General features: G+C 46.5%; 1 protein-coding gene across 2 annotated transcripts in view; it reads left to right on the forward strand.

Moving 5' to 3' along the window:
- The window catches only part of plce1 (phospholipase C, epsilon 1), a 526,277-nt gene that overhangs the window by 463,738 nt on the left and 37,311 nt on the right, over window positions 1-25,228 (forward strand). For both annotated transcript variants that reach the window (XM_038821511.1, XM_038821512.1), the window contains 8 exons: window positions 1,619-1,779; window positions 3,162-3,423; window positions 7,675-7,793; window positions 7,923-8,051; window positions 11,053-11,262; window positions 15,131-15,301; window positions 17,345-17,563; window positions 23,996-24,198. In XM_038821511.1, the coding sequence (XP_038677439.1) occupies window positions 1,619-1,779; window positions 3,162-3,423; window positions 7,675-7,793; window positions 7,923-8,051; window positions 11,053-11,262; window positions 15,131-15,301; window positions 17,345-17,563; window positions 23,996-24,163 (1,439 nt within the window). In that variant the 3' untranslated portion in view covers window positions 24,164-24,198. The remainder of the gene's footprint in view (window positions 1-1,618; window positions 1,780-3,161; window positions 3,424-7,674; window positions 7,794-7,922; window positions 8,052-11,052; window positions 11,263-15,130; window positions 15,302-17,344; window positions 17,564-23,995; window positions 24,199-25,228) is intronic.

A 25,228-nucleotide genomic window follows, 5' to 3' on the forward strand; every position in this document is an offset into this window, starting at 1 on the left:
CACAACCTTTATGATACCTCTGATACTTTCTTCCGCAATGCGGGCTGACACCCGGACCCTTTGCCCATCTTTCCAGCATCCACCCTCTCTCCGTGGCACTCACCCATCCTTCGGCCGTCCTGGAGCTGTGTCCCATCCCCTGCGTGTTTGCATGTTGCGTGTGTGGTGTTGCCACTAGCAGTGTTCAAGCACTGTGTCCAGGCACCAGCTACATGGTACGCCCATCCAAGGGAATCAACTTGGCATGTGTGAAGTGCTGACTCAACCATGATTGCTAATTCCCTATCTGCAATTGCCTTCAGTTACGCAGCCAGAGGCTCCAGCAGACGGGCTGGGACAAGTGTTGCCTCATAGGAATGAGTAAACACAATCCAGGATTGGCACGGCAGTGCTGCGAGAGGTTGCCCCCAGTTGCCTCCCCCAGCGCCTCAGCCCCTTACGGCCCCATGGCGACCCATCCCGGCAGAGGGTCCACCACCCCCAACTGAGAGTCCCCCATCCACCGCCAAGCACTGGTGTGGCAAACCCAGCGACCACCATCTCTTTGCCTGTGATCAAAGATGGCTACTGACTTCCTTAGCTCCCCACAGAAGCCCTTCCGCCAGGTTCACATTTTTCAAAAGAAGTACTAATCGGCGCCAGCATGAGCAATTGCTGGGGAGGCCATTGGATATGGGGTTATTCTAGTTAATTGTATGGAAATTAGGCTTGTGGTGATAATTGATTTCTCGGCACGCTACGGCGAGATCCCGGTTTCGTGTACGAGAGAGTATCGGTTGCATTGCAAACTGTTTGGGGCCCGGCACAGATCTCGTTTTGGCCTCTCCCGCTATTTACAGCCTAGTTTTGCTCGATCGAGAGCATAATGAGGCCGGAGAATCGCGCCCAATATGATCTCTCTTCTCTCTGGGTCGGGTGGGGTCAAGGCTTGCCAAACCTTTCAGAGTGCCGGAAGAACGTGCCCGGTTTATGGACACGGCTGGTTTTCAGGTAGCCGGATCCGCGGTATTCTACCTGTCTGCAATAAACAGAACAATCCACTTTGAAATAATTAGCAGTGGAAGTGCTGACACAAGCAGACTGACTGGCTCATTAAGCTACACTTTCCCTAAGGTTTACAACAAATATATATCATTCCACAAACAGGCCACATTAGAAGCTGAAACACAAGGTGAGGACATGTTTTTAAGGACAATGTTTATTGGAGAATTTCAAGGATAATAACTATCTCAGTGGTGAAGAATTGGCTACATTAATCGACTGTTTAATAAATGTAAAGCCTGATTATAATGACACGAGCTGTATTATTAAATAATCATAGGCTGAAATTTATGACTAGCTTCTGAGAGTTCTTCATAATTTCTCAGTAATCAGTTTGGTAAATGATTGACGGTAATAGAAATATGAATGAATCCATTTCCTCCGATTATCAGTGGGCTGTCTTGATGAGTTTCATTTGATCATTGGACATTAAATAAAAGATGATCTCACACAGCAAATCACCAATTACTGAAATGAAAGGAATAGATTTTAATGAAGTGATGGAGCTACTGCAGGCTCAGCCACAATATACAAATAAATCATTCAGATTACAATGTGCTGTCTTACCTCTTCTTAGATCTCCCAATGCATCTGAACGCAGCCATGTTTGAAGCCAATGGTGGATGTGGCTATGTCTTAAAGTCACCAGTCTTGTGGGATAAAAACTGTCGAATGCACAATCAGTTTTCTCCTCTGGAACGAATAGAGAGTATGAACCCATCCCTACATTGTCTAACAGTAAGTGAAGAGAGATGTGCCCCGCGGAGAGGTGCTGAGGCAGGGGTTGAGTCATTTTGCTGTCTCTTCCTCTTGTTGTTAAAGTGTGTATTGAATAACTCTGAATTTAGGAGACATTGGGCTGGATTCTCCGTTTCAGCAGCTAAGTGCCGACTTGAACGGAGAATTTGCGGGCGTTTTACGACGCCAAAATCGGCGCAAAACCCTCACCGATTCTGGGACCGGTGAGGGGCTAGCAGTGGTGCCGTGTGAAACTCCCGGCTCCCACACCGAGAACAGCTGGAGAATGGCCGGGACCCTGGCCGCGCATGCACACGGCGGTGACCTGCCGTGGTCCAGCCGTACAACATGGTGCCGGCCTTGCACGGACCCGACCTGCCATCCGCGACCCCACAGGCCACCCCCTGGCCACCCACCACCAGTCTCCCCAGAAGCCCGCCCCGGCCAGCGGCACGGATCTCAGCCGAGTGTGGTTGCATTGGACACAGACCACTGAGACCACCTCTGGTAAAACGGCAGTGCAGAGAAGTGCAAAGTGATGCACTTTGGGGAACGATTATGAAAAGGCAGAATAACATGAATGGAATGATTTTGAAAAGTATGGGTGAGCAGAGAGAATTTGGACTAAATTTTAAGAACCACACCATGCATGTTTTCGGTTATAACCACCCGAATTGGGATCTTCCTTCCCAGTCGCACAAATATAGGTCAACTCATTCCCAAAGTCAACCGATTGAAAATGTCGGTGTAATGTTTTGAATTAACGAATCAAGCTGCTCTCTAGCTCCCCAATATTCATTTCCGTTTTCTATTTGAGGAGATTGTAATGTTGGTTAGTGAGCGACAACCAGATAAAATATTTGGATAGAAATGACCAGAGTTTTCCTGTGATATATCAGTGGCTCATGGTGAGCTGGACAGTTCCTCATGGCAGCTGGAACAAAGCTGATTAAAATAATGTCAGATCTCCTTGAGCCAGATCTTTCCTGTGTGCTTGGGCCAGCAAAAGTACTCGCTTCCATTGCGTTGTAAAGAATTGCTCTGATTTGTCTCGTCTAATGTGTCAGATTAGACCTACTATCAACTCAGGGAATCTCACAAAACAACTGCAAGTTCTATAGATTTTAATTATTAAGGTACTAGTACCCTTTTGCCAATCCACTATTTGTGCAATAGAAAGCATGTGGGGACTTTGATAGATCCATGATAAAATATGTGGATGTGTTCCATAAATAACTCACATTAGACAGACACTTAATTTGAGTTCCAAGTTTCAACCCTTTGTGTGTTAACAGTAATCTGAAGTTAATTAGAAAGCACCTCATTCCTATTCCATTCTGAAGCTCAAGCTCTTTTCCTCTTATTATTTTGTTTTCTCCTAGATCATTTCTGGACAGTATGTTTGTCCCAGCAATACATCAGGGAGTCCATGCATTGAGATTGACGTGCTTGGTATACCACAGGACAGCTGCCACTTTCGCACCAAGCCAATTCATCGCAACACCCTGAACCCAATGTGGAACGAGCAGTTCTTCTTCCACGTTTACTTTGAAGACCTCGTTTTTTTACGCTTTGTGGTGGTGGAGAATAACAGCTCCACTGTAACAGCACAAAGAGTGATCCAATTAAAAGCACTTAAAGCAGGTAAGGGCCCTTTCCGCTCACCTCGTTCCTTCATCCTCTGCTTTGAGATGTATGAATGGGCCAAGGGCATGTTGAGTGTTAAATGATGAGTGAAATAAATGTTTATGATAGTAACATTTTAAAACTGCACAAATCTCTCATAATTCTCTCCAGAAAGCAGTGGAGGCTGGCTCATTGAACTTACTGAAGGCAGAGTTGGACAGATGTTTGATAGATGAGGGAGTCGAGGATTACTTGGGTGGGGGGAGGAAATGCAGATGGCAAAGTGAAATTGAAACCACATTGAAATCAGTCATTACCTTATTGAATGGTGGAGCAGGGTCAAACAGTAGCAAGACCGGAACATCCCGCTGCCAGCGAATAGCAGGTTCACCTCTGCAAAACACACCACCGGGGGGGGGGGGGGGGGGGGGGCAGAAAATCCTGCCCTGTGTTTTATAAAAGAACAATATTGTAACTATTTACAGTCATTTATAAACAGTCGTTAAGAAGAGTAGACTTCAAAGGAATGCAAAATAAAATAAAAAGTTGGATAGTGTTTGGGTGATCCGCTGCAGAAAGTTGGAATTATTGAAGCAAACAAGGTTACGTTCAAAGCTTCAACCAAATCAGAACGTGTGAAGAATAGTGGTGACCAATTTTTAACAATAAGCATCGTGATTTCAAATGGTTAAACAACTTTGATAGGCAGAAGGTTTGGGCTGTCAACTTGTTCTCATCCATTTTGTGTTACTGCCCAAGACCAGTTTCTCCTTCAGTGTTTTTCAAGTTACAAACAAACAAAAAGTGAAAAAAGTATTTCCAGTTAAAAGTGGGAAGTTGGAATCTAGAGAAAAAGAAATAGCACAATTAATAGCTAGCCACAACATATACATCTTTTCCCAGGAAAATGAAGGACATTACAACACATTTCCAGGAATAAAAACTGGAGCTTGATAGTATGAAAACAAAAATGTTACTTTATTATCTAATATAGACAAAATATCTCATCTGGATAACATTTCACTGTTGAGTCATACAGGATGTGGTGCCTGTAATTATTAAAGCTCATTGATTACTCTTTGGTAAATTCAGTAAAATTCAGGAGGAATTACTGAATATTTGAAAGTAACTAACTTAACCAGAATTGTTTTTGTGAAAAAAGCAAGTGCCAAAAGACAATCCTTTGTTGCAGGAAACATCTTTGAAACGCTCTTGAGAGTTCTGGCAAGAGGACTCTTGGAAAAGCATAAATTGTGACAGGAGCGTTAGTTGGGGATCAGGAGAGAAATGTCATTAATTAACCTGCAAATTCAAAGAAATTCTTGGCATGTTGCACGGAGGAACTCAGCTGATATTAAACACTTTGATATTCAGAAAGCTGTTGGCAACATTCTGTATCGGCAATTAATGGGTAAATGAAAGAATTACAAAACAAAAGGGGCTGGATAGAAAATTAGTTTGGCAACAGGAAACAGTAGCTAATCACAAATGAGAATTTTAAGTCTATAAGGGCACTCCAAGGATCAGCATTGGGAACTTTTCTATTATTGTCATGCAATAATGACTTGGATGAGGGATTAATTATAAACACAATGTTCACGTTTGCAAATGATACTTAAATAAGGTCAGAGCAAATAATGAAAAATAATGTAACCAGATTTAGAAGGATTTTAAGTTTTTACATAATTGAGCCAATTAGTGACAGGTTACTCAACGGAAATTAGTCCAAGATGACTAAGTTAAGATATATAAAAGGTAAATCGTAGAATCATAGAATTTACAGTGCAGAAGGAGGCCATTCGGCTCATCGAGTCTGCACTGGCCCTTGGAATGAACACCCTACCTTCCCCACACCTCCACCCTATCCCTGCAACCCAGTATTCCCACCTAAATGTTTTGACACTAAGGGCAATTGAGCATGGCCAATCCGCCTGACCTGCACATCTTTAAACTGTGGGAGGAAACCGGAGCACCTGGAGGAAACCCACGCAGACACAGGGAGAAAGTGCAAACTCCCCAAGCCGGGAATCGAACCTGGGACCCTGGAGTTGTGAAGCATCTGTGCTAATCACTGTGCTACCGTGCCACCCATATATGCTAAACGGGGGCCGGATAGCTCAGTCGGCTGGACAGCTGGTTCGTGATGCAGAGTGAAGCCAGCAGTGTGGGTTCAATCCCCGTACCAGCTGAGGTTATTCATGAAGGCCCTGCCTTGTCAATCTTGCCTGAGGTGTGCTGACCCTCAGGTTAAATCACCGCCATTCATCTCTCACCCTCAAAGGGAAAAGCAGCCTATGGTCCTCTGGGACTATGGCAACTTTTCTTATTATGTGCTAAATAGATGCTGATTATGGAAAGGGATGTGGAAGTTCTAGTGCATAAATCTATGAAATTATTAGCAAAAACTACCTTAGCTTTAACTGGAATATTAAGATGACACAGTCTGTGATTGGATTGGATGGAAGTATAATGGAGAAAGTCACAGAGCAACATCACTGGTTACTGAATTGATGTAAGAGCTATGGTTTAAAGCAGACAGTAGAATTGGTTTCAATGGGACAAAATATTTCACTTCTACCACATGGTCTTCAAAGCCTCGCCTTAAAACCACTGCGGCCCTCTATCCATTCCACTCCAGATTCAACTGGTACCAGACCAGTCGGGTTTAAACATACTCTGATACCAATAAGTGCAAGACATGTTCATGGGAACGGTGGCCCCTTATAGCGCATGCTGTGCTCACCAGCTGAGGAGTGGTTAAATGGAATATTTTGGTTGCAGAACAAGTAGAAAAGGCAGACTCGGCTATGATTTTCAAGCTGCCTTCACATTTCAAATTTAAATTAGAATCCTGGGTTCTGCTGTATTGCAATGGTGGTATTGACCGTGGTCATTATGTGTCTGTGAATCAAAATACAACTGCATGATGCTGGCAGTGTTAGCTGTAGTTATATATGTAATGCCTCATGTAGGATCAGCAGTTCATATTTCAGTTAACTCGAGCTTAAATATTTTCTGTTAATGTCACTGGGAGGGAGAAATTGGACAACCATTTATGAAAGATAAAAACATGTATTGATAAACTAATCTGTTGGAAGTTAACTGGACAGTGTATTGGGCCACCTCAAAAAAGGGTGAGATTACAAACCTAAGGAATATGTGTGGGCGGGATTGCTTGGACCAGTTGGTCTTTCCTGCCCATGATTTTCATTCATGTGAAGATGCATTGTCGCTGATCACAGAATTTGTACTGCACAGAAGGAAGCCATTCAGCCCATCCTGTCTGCACCAGCTCTCTGAATGAGCCATTCTCCTACCTTCTTCCCCATAATGCTGCACATTCTTCGTTTTCAAACAAAAGTCTAGCTCCCTATTGACTGCCTCCAGTACACTCTCAGGAAGTAAATTCCAGACCTTAACCACTTGCTATGTGAAAAGTTTTACCTCATATAATCAGATCCCATTTGGAACACTGTGTGTTGTTCAAGTCATCTAATCATGTGATGGATATTTTTTCCCCTGAGTGGGTGCAGGAAGGGTAATAAAGATTATTTAATTATTTGCTTATTTTGAGACATTTGGCATAATTTTAATTCACACAAAACTCATTCAACATTTAATACAGTTAAAATTGGGCCCAATATTGACCTACCCTGCCTTGCTGAATTAGGGAAAAGTGGTTTGTTTGTTGAGTTTCTCCTTAAGATTGAGTGAAACCTTTGAGGGCAGCAGGTGGTGTGCAATATGAATCAGGCTATGATTATTTCAGACTGGCCAAAGCCCTCGTTTCAGACTGACCAAAGTGGCAATAGAATAATGTGTTAATCTCCCTTACGATTGGTTGCATGTGCCATTGTTGGGCTACAAATTACAGTGACAGGAATGCCAGCGAGGCCTTGATGGCTAGATTTCTTCAGAATTCCCCTCGAACTGTGTTAAATGAAAATAATTAGCGTTATTTAGTGTATTAAAACTTTAAAGAGCTGCTACTGAGATACACTGATAGGAGGACGCGGTCATGCAGATCCATTCTTCTAATAGTAAACTTCAGTATGGCTTCAACCAAGGCCTGCGGTTATGTGTCCAGCTTTTCAGCCAAGGATTAAAGAGATTCAAGAAAGGATTGAATGGCTCCACGCGAAGGTTATTTGACTGTTGTTTTCATCTCGTAAAGGACCAGTCATCGATTCTGATGAAAATAATTCAATGACGAAGACCGAAATCTAATACCTGAAGTATTTAACTTTGTCACTATTTTATTTTTCCCAGGGTACAGGCATCTACAACTAAAGAATTCTCACAATGAATCTCTGGAGATATCCAGCCTCTTCATTTACAGCCGAAGACTGGAGGAAAAAAACTCTGGAAACCTCATCCCTTCATCAGTGGTAATTTGAAAGAACCAATTCCTTAGAAATGATCACTTCATGAACGATAGAACCTAAATGGAATCCAGTTGAACAATTTAATTATGAAATATATCCAGGCAGAACTAACAATATTTTTACTCTGAACAGTTGTTTAACAGCGAGGACCACAGACCTGGAGTCAGTTGCCAAGTTACGATTCATGGGGTGCCAGGCCCTGAACCATTCACTGTTTTTGCCATCAGTGAGAAGACCACAGCCGGGCAGTTGGTGAACAAAGTGAGTCACTATATCGCCAACTCATCCAAAAGGTTAAGGGGATCAATAGAAAGTTATGCCTAATAACAGAAAATTAGCATGGACAGTTTGCTGGGCAGCCATTTGTGTTCTTGTTCATTTATTTAGGAATTTAAAACAATAAACAGCATCCTGAAACGTAATTCCATAAAAACGTTAATTTGAAGTATTATCAAGGGGTATGATTCAAATTGACCAAACCAGGTAACTATTCATGGAAGTTGTAGTGTTGTGTTCTTACTGCAGGAAAAGACAGTGGTCACCTCTCAAGCTTATATTCTTGTGTTATTTTATCAAAGAATGGTTAACACCATACACAGAGGCCATTGTGTCCATGCTGCTCTCTGTAAGAGCAGTTCATCTAGATCCACTCCCTTATTCTTGCCCTGCAATTTTTTTCTCTTCAGATAAATGTCAAATTCTCTTCTGAAAGCCAGGATTGAATCTGTCTCCACTACACCCGTGGGCAGTGCAATACAGATCCTAAACACGTGCTGCATAAAATAGTTTTTCCACAAGGAACGATTGTTTTTTTTTTTGGCAACTCCTTAACTCGGGGTACCCTGGTTCTTGATTCTTCCAAAAATGGGAACAGTTTCTCCCTATCTATTCATGATTTTTAACACCTCTTTGCAATTCTCCAGTCCTCTGGCACTCGTATCTAAGCAGGATTGGAAGATCATAGCCTCTGCAATTTTCGCCCTTACTTACCTCAGTATCTTAGAATGCAACTCATCAATCCTGGTGATTTATCAACAAATAGAGCAGGCCTTTCTAATACCTCCTCTTTATCAATTTTTAGCTCATCTGGTATGTTAACTCCTTCCTATTTCACTATTACTTCGGTAGCATCTTCTTTCTCGGTGAAGACAGATAGATGTATTTCTCATATCGAACCTCTGCCATTCCCCCATCCTTCATACCCCACTCCTGCTTTTACTATTTGTACTCCTACAGAAGACATTTCGGTTCACATTTATATTGGCTGCCAGTCATTTTTCATACTCTCTCTTTGTTTCCCAGCAAGGTGGGAAATCAATGCTAGAGATTAAAAACTTGGGCTTTCCAGTGCATTTATTAACCAAATATTCCTGAATCAGAAGTAATGAAATGAAAATCAAAATGAAATGAAAATCGCTTATTGTCACAAGTAGGCTTCAAATGAAGTTACTGTGAAAAGCCCCTAGTCGCCACATTCCGGCACCTGTTCGGGGAGGCTGGTACGGGAATTGAACCCACGCTGCTGGCCTGCCTTGGTCTGCTTTAAAAGTCAGCAGTAGAGTGGTCAAATGTACAATGAAAATTTCTCTCCTCTCACCCAGGTGTGCTTTTGCTCCGCTGTCAAGAGAATGGTCTCCGCTGTGCTTCCCAAACCATCCCTCTCTGAGCTATATTGGGTGCATTTTCCATCCATTACAAAGATCCTTTAAAGTTGACAGAGAGGAACAAGTTTCATAAAAGCCTGTTCTGTGCTCGAACACTAGAGGCAGGGGCAGTGTTGTAATGTACCGTTCCATCCCAGTCAGACTTTGGTTACATCTCGAAACATGAAAGATGTTCAGATAAACTGACTTGACTTTGCAGATGCCAGTTTAAACAAAAAATGCACAGCATGGATCTGATTTATAAAAACGCCAAAAGTGATAAAGTCACACGCGATTTCCTGTTGAATTCCCAAGATGCACAAAAATTGCATCTACTTGGACCCAGAACATTCTGGGAGCATACTGGACAAAACACGTTGTCTTAGTTGTTTTTTTAAAAACTATATAGCACTGGCAGATGTGAAGCTGTGTTAGGCATTATCCCATGGGGAAAGAAATCCAATGGAAGTTATCCAACAAGTCCACAGACCAGAAACTTGGGGTGGAATGTTCCCAACATGGGGTGGAATGTTCCCAAAATCACTACAGATTGCTGGAGCAGGTGGGAAAAGCTGCAGGAAACTCGTTGGCTTCACAGATGCTTTTACTCACCTGGTTGAACACGCTGGGTGTAATTTCAAAGAATTGGCGAGGAAGACGTAACCAGCTTTTGGGGGGGGGGGGGTCTAAACACATCAGCAAAGCCGGGATTCTGAGATCACAAGGGCGTCCCAACCCCATAATTACATATAAGGCCCCCGCTCCCCCCACGGGGATCAGGACTCACCCACATCGAGGCACCCTTTCCACCGCAACATTTGGAAACCAGTAGCTCTTTGCGCTGTCATGACATCATGCCGCCGGGAAGGGGGGGGGGGGGATACGTTGTGGGCAGACGTTACGGCGCCTAGCCCTTTAATTATATTGAAATTTATTCAAAATCATGGAAATCAGACTCACGCCCTCGCTGGCCATCACTGACAGGGGGTGGGGAAGATCTCGCTAGCGCAGATCCCATTTTGGCCCTCTCGGAAGATTTAGTGGCCACAACGGTATTTGCACCCACGGCAAACAGGGCCGCTAGATGTCACCCATGGTTAATTGAACAGAATACAGCCAGTGCAACTTTCCCAAATGCTTTTTGAAACTGGAACTGAGTGATAGATTATTGATTAATAAGGGAATCAGGGGTTGATGGGGAGAAAGCAGGGCTGAATCAGCCATGATTGAATGATGGATAAAACTTGATGTGCCGAATGGCCTAATTCCGCTCCTATGTCTTATGGTCTTATGGAATAGTTATAGTAACATGGAGGAAACCTTTGAGCCATGTTTGTTTCGCTTAAGTTATTGTATATTGTATAAGCTGGGACAGTGGCCAATTGAGAACAGTTTAGCAATTATACCTGGAGCCCAAAGACAACTTAACAAGATTTGAGCATAATGAATGATTTGCAACCGAAGGAACATTTAAACAGGAAACTAGCTAAACTGAACATTGGATTATAGCAGCATCCACTTGGAAATTAAAACTGGATTAAAGTTGCTTATATTTTTAGTGATAGCCGTTCTTCTGAAGAAGAAATTGGAGATTGAATTACTCTAATTGATCCTTGCAGATTTTAGGCATTTTGGGTGGCTCAAGGGCGGACACTGCTGACTATTTCCTTCTGGAAGAGAAAACTCCCCTTTCTAAAGACAAGAATGAATGTAAAAAGCCCCCATTCCAGAGAGTCATTAGTCCGGAGGAAGAGATCTTGAAAATTCCACAGTGTTGGTTCCCAGAGGATGGATTTGTTGGAAAAATTGTCTTCAAAACCAAAGAGGAGGTATGTCAAGTTTGCTTACCCATTCATCATTTTATGAAATGTGCTATTGATTATCCTGATTTTCTTGTGTGTGTCTACTTTGTAACACCACAGCCTTCCAGAATTCACTTTAATGTTCCTTCTCCTTAGGGTTCCAGTCATTCCGTGGGGTAATACTTATGGGGCTCCCTCCATAAGCTTTTTTTGCTAAATGACCGAACAACTTTTATTTAATACCTCACAACTGTTCATCTCAACTCCTTGTCCTGGTTTCCGGCAGATAACCGACTACCTTCTCACACCTTCCAAGCTAATTCTGCTGACTACTTTCTGCCACAAGACTCAGTGAGGACTACTGTATATTTCTTCCACTAGCTGCATGCTGGAGCAAACCTTCTAGCTGCTTGTCCCTCACAAAATCCAAACTGAGAGCCCCATGCACATGCACACAGTGTATATAATGGCCCGTATATTGCTGTTTCCTCAGCGTCGGATTTGGGGAGTACTCCAAAGATGTGGTGGGGAATCGCCCTTGACGTTCCCAGATAAGGGTATAGATGGAAATTGTCCAGAAGTGCTAACTTCTCATGGACAATTGCACTATTCAGGGAACCATCCGACAATGTGAGTTCAATCATTAATGATGACTCTGTCAATATTCCTTTAAAACCAGTTCTAACTTCAGTATAACTATTCTAAACAACCAGACCAAGCCCCAGACAGGCTAACCCCACACTCTGTACCCCCCCCCGTCCTACAATGAATCGCCTCGCCAGGATATTTCCAACCCCACCCCTAACCCCTTCACGGGACTCGCCCATCCATCCAAACCTGCAGGCCCGATGCTAAGTGCCCCACTGACCTGACCAACCTCCCTGACGTGAACTTGCCAAACGTGAACCCCCCAACCCAATCCTCCACATCCTCTGACCTGACCCAACCCTCGAACCAACACAGCCCAACCTTTGGCCCCTGCCCGAACTCTCTAACCTGACCCAACCCAGCCAAGCAGCTCACTCCCAACCCGACCCCCCCTACTCCCACCCTCCTGATCTCCCCAACCAACCTGCACTGGACTGACCCAATCCAACTCAACCCTCCTCTTTCCCACATACCCCCCCATGGCCCGGCCCCAACCCCTCCTAACTAGACCCAACCCAACCCGACCATGTCCACCTCCCCGACCTGAACTAACCCAAGCCATGCACCCCACTGACCACTCCTGACCCATCCCGACTAGTCCCGACCTGACACCCCCCACTCCCAACCTGACCATCACCCTCTCGACCGTCCCATTCCCATCCACCACACCAACTTGACCCCTCAAGGCCTGAACCCAAACGGACTTGAACTACCCCATCGACCCGGCCGCCCTCATGAACCGACGCCCACCTCCTGCTGACTGACCCCCAACCTCCCAATACTCCCCGACAACTCCAGCCACCCCATTCCCAACCCTGCTTTTAGCTTCTTACATGGAGATAACAATAGGAACTTTGTCTTTAAAAGTGGTCCAGAAATGGGTTACCAATTGTTCTTTTTCCACCGTCATCTCTAACATAGAACATAGAACAGTACAGCACAGAACAGGCCCTTCGGCCCTCGGTATTGTGCTGAGCAATGATCACCCTACTCAAACCCACGTATCCACCCTATACCCGTAACCCAAACAACCCCCCCTTAACCTTACTTTTTAGGACACTACGGGCAATTTATCATGGCCAATCCACCTAACCCGCACATCTTTGGACTGTGGGAGGAAACCGGAGCACCCGGAGGAAACCCACGCACACACGGGGAGGACACGGGAAAGATGTGTTTTTTAAATTCATTCATCGGATTTGGGAATAGCTAGGACAGCATTTGTTACCCACCCCTAATTGTCCTTGAGAAGGTGTTGGTGAGCTGAATTCTTGAACCACTGCTGCCCATGTGGTGTAAGGGGGTAAAGTTGTCTTGGTCCCAGAAGACCATAGGCTGCTTCCCCCTTTGAGGGGGCTAGCTGACTGATGATTTAACCTGAGGATCACCGTACCTCAGACAAAGGGCATGGTTGAGAAGAGAGGGCCTTCATGAATAAAACACCGACTTAGAGTCGGGCCTGCGGATTTGGGGGGTGGGAGAGATCCATGAAAGGGTTTAGGGATGGGGTTGGGAATATCCTGAGGAGGTGGTTAATTGAGGGGTGAGGGTCCGGAGTGTGGGAGGTGTCCTGTGGTGCAGGTACAAGGTCAGTTTGTATACCTAAGCATAGGTTTATTTAATTTACTTTTACATTAGGGTTGTTCCTCAGTTTATTAACCAGGCTTTTTCAGTTATCTTAACTTTTAGTTTTAGGAATTAAAGTCCATGTTGTAAAGCATACAAATTATGAACCAGATTTTTACAACATTATGAAGAGACACCCTTGCCACCCAGACAAGAAATGCTGTCTTGGGGTCTGTGCCATTGGACCATAAGTCACATGTGACACCAGTAGAACCTCATCAGGAAACTGGGGACAAGTCTAAATCCGGTACTCTGAGCCACTTTTCTGCTCCATCTGCTGGGTACCAGGGATAGATTTTCAGCCCCTACATATCCAGAAAAGGAACCTCAAACATCCGGTCATATCGGGAGAGTTTAATTGGGGTCATCATTTCAGAATGCATATGGGAGGATTGGGACGGAAGAGTTTGCAACCCCACACTTAACAACACGTGTACGTAGCTTTTTAGAAACAAAAATTAAATATACTTTTTGAATTGTGGCCCAGCCTCCTGGATCTCTAATTCAGAGTGGTGTTCACAAAGGTCATGCAGGGAACTGGCCTCTCGGCTGTAGTTAGTGTCTGGGAGGAGTAAAGCAACAAAACAGACAATGGGCAGATTTTTGAATTATCATCAGAGTGAGGTCAAGTGAGTGTTGTATTTGAAAATAGCGCCTCCCTGGTAGTGTGGTGAACACCCCCCCCCCCCCCCCCCTCTACTTGGAAACATGAGAACTCCCCGCCCCTCAGGTGGCATGAGTAACTCCACCCCCAGGAAGCGTGAGCACCCCCTCAGGTAATGTGCCAGTGTTCTGTCACACACTGCAGTTTTTTAAGGAAGTGCGCGGGTTGGAGACAAAAACCTCCAATTAACTGCCAATTAATCTCGTTGAAGAGTTTGTCAGTGGCCTTGAGAAAGCCAGAAGTGGTGAGAGGAAAGATCAAACCGTCTGGAGCTCTGCGGGGAGCCATAATCTGATGTTACTGCTGAAATAAGTGTCAAGGAAATCTGAGATGCTCAGAAAAGGGCACAACGTTGGTATTGCTTCAGCAGCGCAGGTCAAGTGCCTTGTAGTTGCCCGTTTGGCTACTTGTATGCACCATGAGGCTGCTGGCCCTCTGCTCTCCAGTCCGCAAGCCCAGTCATGACTGCCATCTGCCTTTGAGCATCACACACCCGACCCAGTTCCTGCCTCAGGACAGCACCCACTGTCACTAATTGGGCACCAAGTTCACCTCCGGCCAGGTTCGGAGCATTACATGTTAAAATAGCAAAGTTTGGGATCCGGAAATGATCCAGGTATCGAGTTCCCAACCCCGGATTGAAAATCCAAGCCAATAACTCAACGACCTAATAGCGCTCAGATGTGTGCTCGCACACAGATACGTAACTCAGAATGAATTAGGCCCAAAGGCCAAAGCTGTTTAAAGAAAAAAGCTAGAACTTGGACGTACAGGAAAACCAGTTCTGAACATTTTCCGTGAGAGTTGCTGTGGAAACTGGTTCTGAATATGGATTGGTGACATCTCTTCTTTTGCATTTCGAAACTGAGAGGGGACGCAGCACCGACGAATAATTCTAGTTTTTGTGGAGTAAGAACATGTATCAGAGAGTCGGCTGATATTCAACATCTGTTGCAGGAGCTGAATCAAAGGAACACCATGAATGAAGAACATGATGATCTGAGTTACAACAGCACTCCCACAGAAGGTGATAGTTTCTTGGTTCAGGTGCATGATGTTTCCCCAGAACAGCCGCGTACAGTCATCAGGGCTTCAAAGTTCAGCACAGCGCAAGACATTATACTGCAGGTTGGTCAAATTCTACAAAAGAATAATGATGGGCTGGGGTGAGTTTGAGGTATAGCATGCAGTCTCTGGCTATGCTGGACTGTTCACAGCGTTGCTGCCATATTTGACCCCAGGATGAACTTCCAACCATACATTTGTGTCATACAGTATTAGACAGCCTATTTCCACCTTGGTAACATTGTCCGACTTCACCCCTGTCTCGGCTCACCTGCTGCTGAAACCATCATCCATGCCTTTCGGCTTGAATATTCCAACACATTCCGGGCTGGCCTCCCACATTCTCCATAAACCTGAGGTCATCCAAAATTCTGCTGCCTTTGTCCCGACTCGTACCAAGTTGCATTCACCCATCCCCCCCCTCAGTCGGCTGCTGGTCAAGCAATGCCTCCATTTAAAAATTCTCATTCTTGCTTTAAAAACCCTCCTTGGCCTCGACCCTCCCAATCTCTCATCCTTTCCAGCCCAACAACCCTCTGAGATTTCGGCTCTCGTCTAATTCTGGCCTCTTGAGCATCTCCAGTATTAATCCCTCCCTCATTGGTGGCTAGACCGTCACTCGATCTTAGCTCTGGAATTCTCTCACTCTCATTCTGCCCTAAAGTCAATCCTTAAAACCTAACTCTTTGCTTTTGGTCATATGATTAAACATTCCCTTACGTGGCTCAGTGCTTTTTTTTATATAATGATCCTATGAAGCATCTAGGCATTATTTATTAGATCAAAGATGCTACATAAATATAAGTTACTGTTGTTATGTTATTGCCATCTAAATATGCATCTGTGTGACTAACCCTCAGTAAGCTAATATTTTTCAGACTAGATGTAGGACACGGTGTTATGCTCCCAGGTGTTGGGGGGTGTAACCCATAAAATGCACTGGATGACTTTCCCTCACAACCTCCTCCATTCCTGCCCTAATCTGTAATTTTCTGGTGGCCTGCCCACCCTTGCTGCCAATTGAGGCCTTAAAGTGGGCAATTAATGACTACTTAAGGGTCATTTCCCACCCGGCCTCAATTTTGAGGCAGGAGGGTGGTGTTCAGGAATTCAACCTGCTGGACAGGAAGGGTCGTGGTATGGTGTGTCTCCTTTGATGTCCTTCTTTCTACATTGGGCACCCCACCCCCATCCCACAGGGTCTGCCTCCCATGGGTACATTTCCTCTCAATCTGATCCTCCATCAAGTTCACCACCCCTCTTACCCCACCTCTCTGGGCCTCACCTCCCCACCCCACTATGTGACCACCCGCACTCACCTGGTTCTGGATTCTGGGACCTCGAATCTAGGGACTGCTTGTAGTCTCAGTCTTGGCCACTGCTGCCCTGCTACTACCCCTCAACTGCCTCCCCAACCCCTGACTAACCACTCAACCCTCTGACTACCCTTCTGATCTCCCAACTTCCTCCCCCTTCCACCGACTCCCCTCCCAACTGCCCCTCCGACTGACCCCCCCCCCCCCCCCCCCCCCCCCCACTATGCTGACTAATCTCCCCAACCCCTGTCACCTCGACAACCCTGATCACCTGCCCCTGAACCCCATTAAACTTACCCAGTTTATCGCACCTTTTTCTCAACATCAATGGCCTGCATGGACAGGATTCGGGAACCCGGAACGCTGCACCTTTCTTCCTGGACTCAGAATGGAAGTCCAGGCAAGAATTGTGCAACCATACGAAGGAACAGATTGGCAATCTGACTGTGATTGCCACCCCATGGAGGTAACCTCTCCAACCAACTAAAGTAGCCTGTTTTTATATTTTAAAATTTAGCCCAGCTGTTTTGAAGTATTTCTGACTGGTCGATTTTACCATAGAATCCAATATTAGAAATAATATTTGAAGTGACTTTAGCATTATATGGCCAGATATAAAGCAATATTGAGCATGGGTGGGTTTGCTAGGGGACGATGTATTCTATGCTTACACTAGATACAGTCAGGACTGGAGACTGTGGTTGAACCTGTTTAGGATCAGCATGTCGACAACAAGGAATATTTATTCAGCGTTACTAATACAAATAATTTGTTTTGGATTGCTCTGCAGGCATTAAGTAAGGCCAAATATTCCTACAGCATCCTGAGCAACCCAAATCCCAGCGACTATGTCCTTGTGGAGGAGGTGACCAAAGAGCCACTGAACAAGAAATCCTCAATGGCGAAGCCTGCTGTTCGGATCCTTTCTGAACATGAAAGTGTGTTTGTAGCTCAGAGCAGGTGGAAAGGCGCAGGGAAATTCATCCTCAAGCTGAAAGAGCAAGTGCAGGTAATTAGCCAACAATTATTACTCTACAACCAATAAAATATTATAAAAATGTAGCCAGTACTGCAATTGGGAAGCACAACAACCAGCAATCCCACATAAATAAATATTTTGGTGTTGGTTGAGCGATAACTGTTGCCCAAGATGGCAGGAGAACGCCTCAGTTCTTTTTTTGAATAGTGCTGTCGGATCGTTTACAGAAGGCAGATGATTGGACAGTGCAGTTCAGTATTTTACTGAAATGCTGACCTGGAATGTGAGCTCAAGTGTCCGGAGTGTGGTTTGAACCCATAGCCTTCTGACTCAAAGGGGAACGCTACTACTCAGCCATAGTTGACACTTTGTACGTACGCACACATGCATTCCAAAGTATTCCACGGCCTTGGCCAAACGTTTCCCATAATTCCTGCCGGCAGGATCTTCCGGTCCCGCAAATGGCAAAGCTCCCATGGCACATTCCCCAATGGTGGGTGGCGGGGCATGCAAACCCATGTAGACATCAGCTGGACCAGAAAATCCCACTGTCGACCAATGCCGGGTTTTACGCATTCGAGTTTACATTCAGATTTTAGATTTCGATTTAGATTTATTGTCATGTGTATCGAGGTATATATTGTTCTGCGTACAGTCCAGGCAGATCGATCCATATATGAAAACATAGAACATATGATAAATACACAATGTAAATACATAAACAGAGACACCAGGTGATGCATACAGAATATAGAGCTACACCTGTAGAGAAGATGCATAGAAAAATCAGTTCAGTCCGTAAGAGGGCCATCCAGGAGTCTGGTAACAGCAGGGAAGAAGCTGTTTTTGAACCTATTGGTGTATCATCTCAAACATTTGTATAACCTTCTCCAGCTTGTATTTAAATTGCTAATTTCTGCTGAGGTGAATGAGATTCACACGGTATTATAAGTTACCAATGTCACTCTGTTCCCAGTATATATATATGTACCAATATTGTAAGTGCAGTTGCACTACCTGACCACCAAGGGGAGTATCTCTGGGCGTACTCGAGAGTTTGTACTGTGCTCCCCCCTTGGTTCCGCCCAGAACTCCTCCCCCTGGAGCTGCTGTATAAAGATCCGTGCCACAGAGTCAGCCAGCCAGTTCACCGAAAGTTCAACGGCTAACAGGCTGGCTCTGTTGTAAGTATATTAAAACCGCTATTCTAATCCTACAAGCACGCGTCCGTAGAATTGATGGTTCCATCAATTTAATATACTTACGAAACAGTCGAAGTAAATCATGGAAGCAGCCCTCAAGCCCGGACGCCTAGAACTCGACCCGCAGGATGCAGAGGCTAAAGAAATTTTTCCCCACTGGCTGAGATGTTTTAAGGCCTACCTGGCAGAAGCACCGCTGGAACAACGGAGGAACAAAAACTCAGCCTACTGCATGCGAGGGTAAGCCACAGAATCTCCACACAGCTAAATCCGGCCGGTTCTAACACCGCAGCGCTGGCAATATTGGACAAAATGTACGTTAGGCTCATTAACGAGGTTTATGCACGCCACGTGTTTACGACTCGCCGTCAGCAGCCTACAGAAACGCTAGCCGAATTTGTACGGGAACTGAACAATCTTTCTAATGACTGTAATTATCAAGCCGCGGCTGAACATAGGGAGCTTGCTGTGCGGGACGTTTTCGTAGCGGGCCTTAGATCGAACTATGTGCGCCAAAGACTGCTAGAAAAGGGGCACCAGGACTTAGATACTACTGTGGAGGCTGCTACCACTATGGAAGTCTCCTTCCGCAGCCTCACCTCGTTTCCCGCGGACCCCGCGACCTCAGCGTGGACCCCCGACCAACAATCCCCCCAGGCCTGTGCCGCACGGCCCCACAGCTACCGCGCTGCCAAAGCCAGTTACTCTGCTGCCCCAGCCAGCTACTCAGCTGCTCCAGCCAGCTACTCAGCTGCCCCAGCCTGCCATTTCTGTGGCCAAAGCCAGCACCCACGGCAGCACTGCCCAGCCCGATCCGCGACCTGCAGCAGCTGCGGGAAGAAAGGCCACTATGCCAGAGTGTGCCTCGCGAAAAGGGCCCCAGTTTCTAACTTCCCAGTAGAGAGAAAAAATCGCTCCCAGCACCAGCGGGCCCGCGGGGCCCGAAACGCTGCGGCCTACGCCCCGACTCCGCCCCCTCCTGCCACGTGTGATCCATGGGGGCCGCCATCTTGGCAAACCCCCACCATGCGGCCGGCCACGTGCGACTCATGGGGGCCGCCATCTTGGACGCCATCTTCCTCGCCGCTCACCACGTGCGATCCACGGGCCCTATCTGCATCTCCATGCTCAGATAGCTCATCTGAAGACTACGACTTCCCCGGGCACTCATCACGCGGCCCGCAACTCAGCGCAGCGATCCTGCATCAAGCTCGCCAGAACGTACCGCCATCTACTCGACTGGACGCCCACTCGGAAGACTACGACTTTCCCGGGGCACTCATCACGCAGCCCGCAACTCAACGCGGTCACCCTAGATCAATCCCGCCCCAAGCACCTACGAAGTTCGATGGCGGAGGTCCAGATCAACGGGTACAGCACGACATGCCTCTTTGACTCCGGGAGCACCGAGAGCTTCATACACCCAGAGCTGGTAAGACGCTGTTCGCTTCCTATTTTTCCTGTGAGCCAAACTATCGCCCTCGCTTCGGGCTCCCACTCAGTCCAAATCCAAGGACGCACCGTCGCTACGCTCACAATTCGAGGCGCTAGTTATTCTAAATTTAAACTTTATGTCCTGCCTGACCTTTGCGCACCACTCTTATTAGGCCTGGATTTCCAGTGCAACCTCGAGAGCCTCACCCTCAGCTTCGGCGGGCGCCTGCCCCCACTCACTATCTGCAGCCTAGCCACGCTGCGCATCTCCCCCCCTCCTCTATTCGCCAATCTCACTCCAGATTGCAAACCAGTAGCTACTCGCAGCAGGCGATACAGCCTACAGGATAGGGTCTTTATCCGATTGGAGGTCCGACAGCTGCTCAGTGAGGGGATCATAGAGGCCAGTAATAGTCCCTGGAGAGCTCAGGTGGTGGTCGTCAAGACCAGAGAAAAAGTTTGAACGGTCGTCGACTATAGTCAGACCATAAATCGCTTTACGCTCCTAGACGCGTATCCCCTCCCCAGAATTGCAGACATGGTTAACCAGATCGCCCAATATCGGCTATTTTCGACGGTGGATCTGCAGTCTGCATACCACCAGCTCCCAATCCGCCCGGAGGACTACCACTACACGGCGTTCGAGGCCGATGGCCGCCTCTTCCATTTCCTCTGGGTTCCCTTCGGCGTCACTAACGTGGTTTCGGTGTTCCAACGAGCAATGGACCGAATGGTAGACCAGTACGGGCTGCGGGCCACGTTTCCGTATCTGGACAATGTTACCACCTGCGGCTATGACCAGCAGGACCACGACGCCAACCTCCACCGTTTTCTCCAGACGGCACAGAAATTAAACCTCACTTATAACAAGGAGAAATGCGTTTTCCGCACAAACAGACTGGCCATCCTCGGCTACGCCGTGGAGAACGGAGTCCTGGGCCCAGACCCGGACCTCTTAGAACTCCCCCTCCCTCATTGCCCCAAGGCCCTCAAACGTGCTTGGGGTTCTTTTCATACAATGCCCAGTGGGTCTCTCAATATGCTGACAAAGCCCGCCCATTCTATAAGGCCACCTGATTTCCCCTGTCAGCTGAGGCGCGCCAGGCCTTCAGCTGCATCAAGGAGGACATCGCCAAAGCAGCCATGCGGGCAGTGGATGAATCCACTCCCTTTCAGGTAGAGAGCGACGCCTCAGGGGTAGCTCTCGCAGCCACTTTAAATCAGGCAGGGAGGCCCGTTGCATTTTTCTCCCGTACCCTATCCGCTTCAGAACTCCGACACTCCTCTGTCGAGAAGTAAGCACAAGCCATCGTGGAGGCTGTTCGTCACTGGAGGCACTACCTCGCAGGTAGGAGGTTCACCCTCATCACCGACCAACGATCGGTTGCCTTTATGCTTGACAACTCGCAAAGGGGCAAAATGAAAAACGATAAAATCCTTCGGTGGAGGATCGAACTCTCCACCTATAGTTACGATATTAAATATCGACCGGGGAAGCTCAACGAGTCCTTGGATGCCCTATCCCGCGGGACATGCGCCAGCGCGCAGATCAGCCGTCTGAAAGCCATCCACATTGACCTCTGCCATCCAGGGGCCACCCGGCTCGCCCACTACATCAGAGCCCGAAACCTGCCTTTCTCCAACGAGGAGGTAAAAGCGGTCACCAGAGACTGCCCGATCTGTGCAGAGTGCAAACTGCACTTCTATAGACCAGACAGGGCCCACCTGGTCAAGGCTTCTAGGCCCTTTGAACGCCTTGCGATCGATTTCAAAGGGCCACTCCCCTCCACTAACAAGAACATTTATTTCCTCAACATCATAGATGAGTTCTCCCGATTGCCTTTTGCCATTCCGTGCCCCGACATGACCTCCCACACAGTCATTAGGGCCCTGCATAGTGTCTTCACCCTGTTCGGTTTCCCCAGATACGTGCACAGCGACCGGGGTTCGTCCTTTATGAGCGACGAGCTGCGTCAGTACCTGCTCGACAAGGGCATTGCCTCGAGCAGGACTACCAGCTACAACCCCAGGGGGAACGGGCAGGTGGAGAGGGAGAACGCAACGGTCTGGAAGACCGTCTTACTGACCCTCCGGTCTAGAAAACTCCAAGTCTCCCAATGGCAAGACGTCCTCCCAGACGCGCTCCATGCAATTAGATCCCTCCTTTGTACAGCGACAAATCAAACCCCTTACAAGCGGCTCTTCATTTTTTCTAGGGGCACTACCGCAGGGTCTCACTTCTGGCGTGGCTGAGGACACCAGGCCCGGTTCTCCTGAGGAAGCACGTCAGGGGGCACAAAACTGACCCCCTTGTTGAAAAGGTGCGCCTGCTCCATTCCAACCCCCAGTACGCATTTGTGGAGTTCCCGGACGGTCGCCAGGACACCGTATCCTTTCGGGACCTGGCACCCGCTGGATCCAGCCCCCCCCCCTACCCCCACTGCGGAACCCCTTACCCCGTTCCCTATGCTGCCGCCCCCTCGCGCCCCCGATTCCGCAAGCTCGCCCCACCGGTTCCATGCGCCAGAACCAGCCTGCCCCCAGCGCCCCCAGTCTCTGGTCGAGCCAGAGGTGTATGAAGTTTGGACGAGACCCACCCCGGAGTCTGCCATCGTACCCCAGCTCTCAACACCCACCCAGCCACCGCAAGAGGCTGCAACCCCGGTGCTCCGCAGATTGCAACGAACAATTCGCCCACCGGACAGACTAACTCTGTGAGCCACCACCCCCGCCGGACTTGATTTTTTTTCACAGGGGGTGAATGTGGTGAATGAGATTCACACGGTATTATAAGTTACCAATGTCACTCTGTTCCCAGTATATATATGTACTGATATTGTAAGTGCAGTTGCACTACCTGACCACCAGGGGAGTAGCTCTGGGAGTACTCGAGAGTTTGTACTGGGCTCCCCCCTTGGCCCCGCACAGAACTCCCCCCCTGGAGCTGCTGTATAAAGATCCGTGCCACAGAGTCAGCCAGCCAGTTCACGGAAAGTTCAACGGCTAACAGGCTGGCTCTGTTGTAAGTATATTATAACAGCTATTCTAATCCTACAAGCACGTGTCCTTAGAATTGATGGTTCCATCATCTGCCTTGTATCGTTATCAAATTGCTCAGCTTGATCAATATGTCCCTTCTCCATTGCTGGGTGAATATTCCGGAAGCTCAACACCACATTGTTGTGTGGGGCATGACCAATAGCAAGACTGTAGAAGGCCCAAGAAGAAGGCCCAGAAATAACTTCTGAGACAACTAGGGACGGGCAATAATTGCCTGCATCACCCAAATCCTAAGAAAATCCAAATTTGAAAATATGTTTGATTTGTTGATGAGTTTTTAAAATAAAAGTGTTCACTTAATTAAGGGTCTGGACAAGGGAGGAAATGCCTGCTTAGCTCGTATTAATAATGGCAAAGGAACAAAAGCAGACGAAAGAGAACCAAAACAGCCGAGATAAAGGATTTGTATTTCAGAATATACAGAAGGATTAACGTACTCTGTGTATATCGCAGAAATAGAGAGGACATTACATGTGTTCAGCATTATGTGTAATATTTTCCCAGGAAACTGCAATATGTTAAATCCCATTCTATAACTTTTAAGATAATTTAGAAATAGTACCATCCGCAAATGCAGCCTGGATAACTATTGTTTCTTTGTTTTCATGCCAAAAAAAGCTGAAAAGAATTCTATTTAACTTTTATTTAAATAACACAACCGTTGACCTTCTCCAGATGTCACAGTGTATATTTATATAACTAATTTCTTCCCCGTGCTGTTCCCAATTGCTCGGCATGATCAATAAATTCTGGAATGTGTTGGCAGGCTGCGCAGGAGAAAAAGAAAGGCCTTTCATTTGCTAATGAACTGAAGAGGTTCACAAAATCGAGTAAGCAGAGTCGGAGCTTTTCCATCCCACTTCAGGCAAGCCCGCCAGAAAGCACCCAGAGTAAGGATGAAAAGGCTGGATGTACTGCTGAGATCACTGAGTAAACCCTTTTACATGATTGCAGTATGTGACTGCCCAGGTATGGCTTAGCACTTCACTTCTCGTTCATTGTGACCACGTCAGTTCATAGTACACACTTAGTTGCCAAATTAGTGAGTCAGAGATGTTTTCTCTATGGTCAGCCAACAGAGCAACAGTAGGAGGCACATTTATGCTGGATACGAAATCTTCCCCACTCCTGCCAGTGCACAGGACTTGGCCAAAATTAACAACTGATCATCAAAACTGAATGAGACAGATTCTTGCTGTGAAGCAAGAGCTCTCGCCTCTGCTGACCCAAAAGGAAAAGCAGAGTTGTAAGGACTAATTTGTAGTGCATCACTCTTTGTGGAACCTAACTAGACAGGGGCAGGTCTGAACACTATAGGGCCAATCCTATGACCTGTGCTTCTGTTCATTGGGGCTGTTTTTGGGAGTGAACCCTTGCAGTGTTGGATAAGCCTATAATATTATCCTCCAAACGCTTGCAACGTAAAGCATTGCTAAGCTGTTGTTTACAACAGATTTCCACAGGACTCTTGTGAGTGATCATGTTTAATAAACTCTGAGATAACAAAGATTCTAATATGCAATTGAAATGAGATGGATCAAGCAGTTTTGCTAAAAAAAAAGGCTGTGGAAGTTAAGATATGTGTGCTCTTTAATTAAGTTCAGAAAACGAGTCACAGAGTTCTTATCATTTAAGATCCCTGACTTAATTAGTGGTATTTGATGGCTGACCACCTTTGCTGTGTTATGTGTTATGCTGTAAAGTTAATATGGTGCTGTTCCCTCTCCATTTGTGCTTCACTGCTGATATTAACCCTGAAGTCAGCAACCGTCTCCCAAAGTGAATGGTGTACGTAGAGGAAGGCTGAATATGGTATGCACATCCGGCGATAGAACTGTCTCTGATAGTTCAACAGTCTCCCATTGGCTTTTTGACTATAAACCATTGGGGAAGATCGAGACACTTAATCAAAAATACTGGGGTTAAATTATCTGCATGTGATTTGCCAGCTGAAGAAATGGCTGCACATTAGAAATTAACCTGCTGATCAGTAACAGGA

This window comes from Scyliorhinus canicula, chromosome 16 (assembly GCF_902713615.1).
Source record: "Scyliorhinus canicula chromosome 16, sScyCan1.1, whole genome shotgun sequence".
In the NCBI taxonomy this organism is placed as follows: domain Eukaryota; kingdom Metazoa; phylum Chordata; class Chondrichthyes; order Carcharhiniformes; family Scyliorhinidae; genus Scyliorhinus; species Scyliorhinus canicula.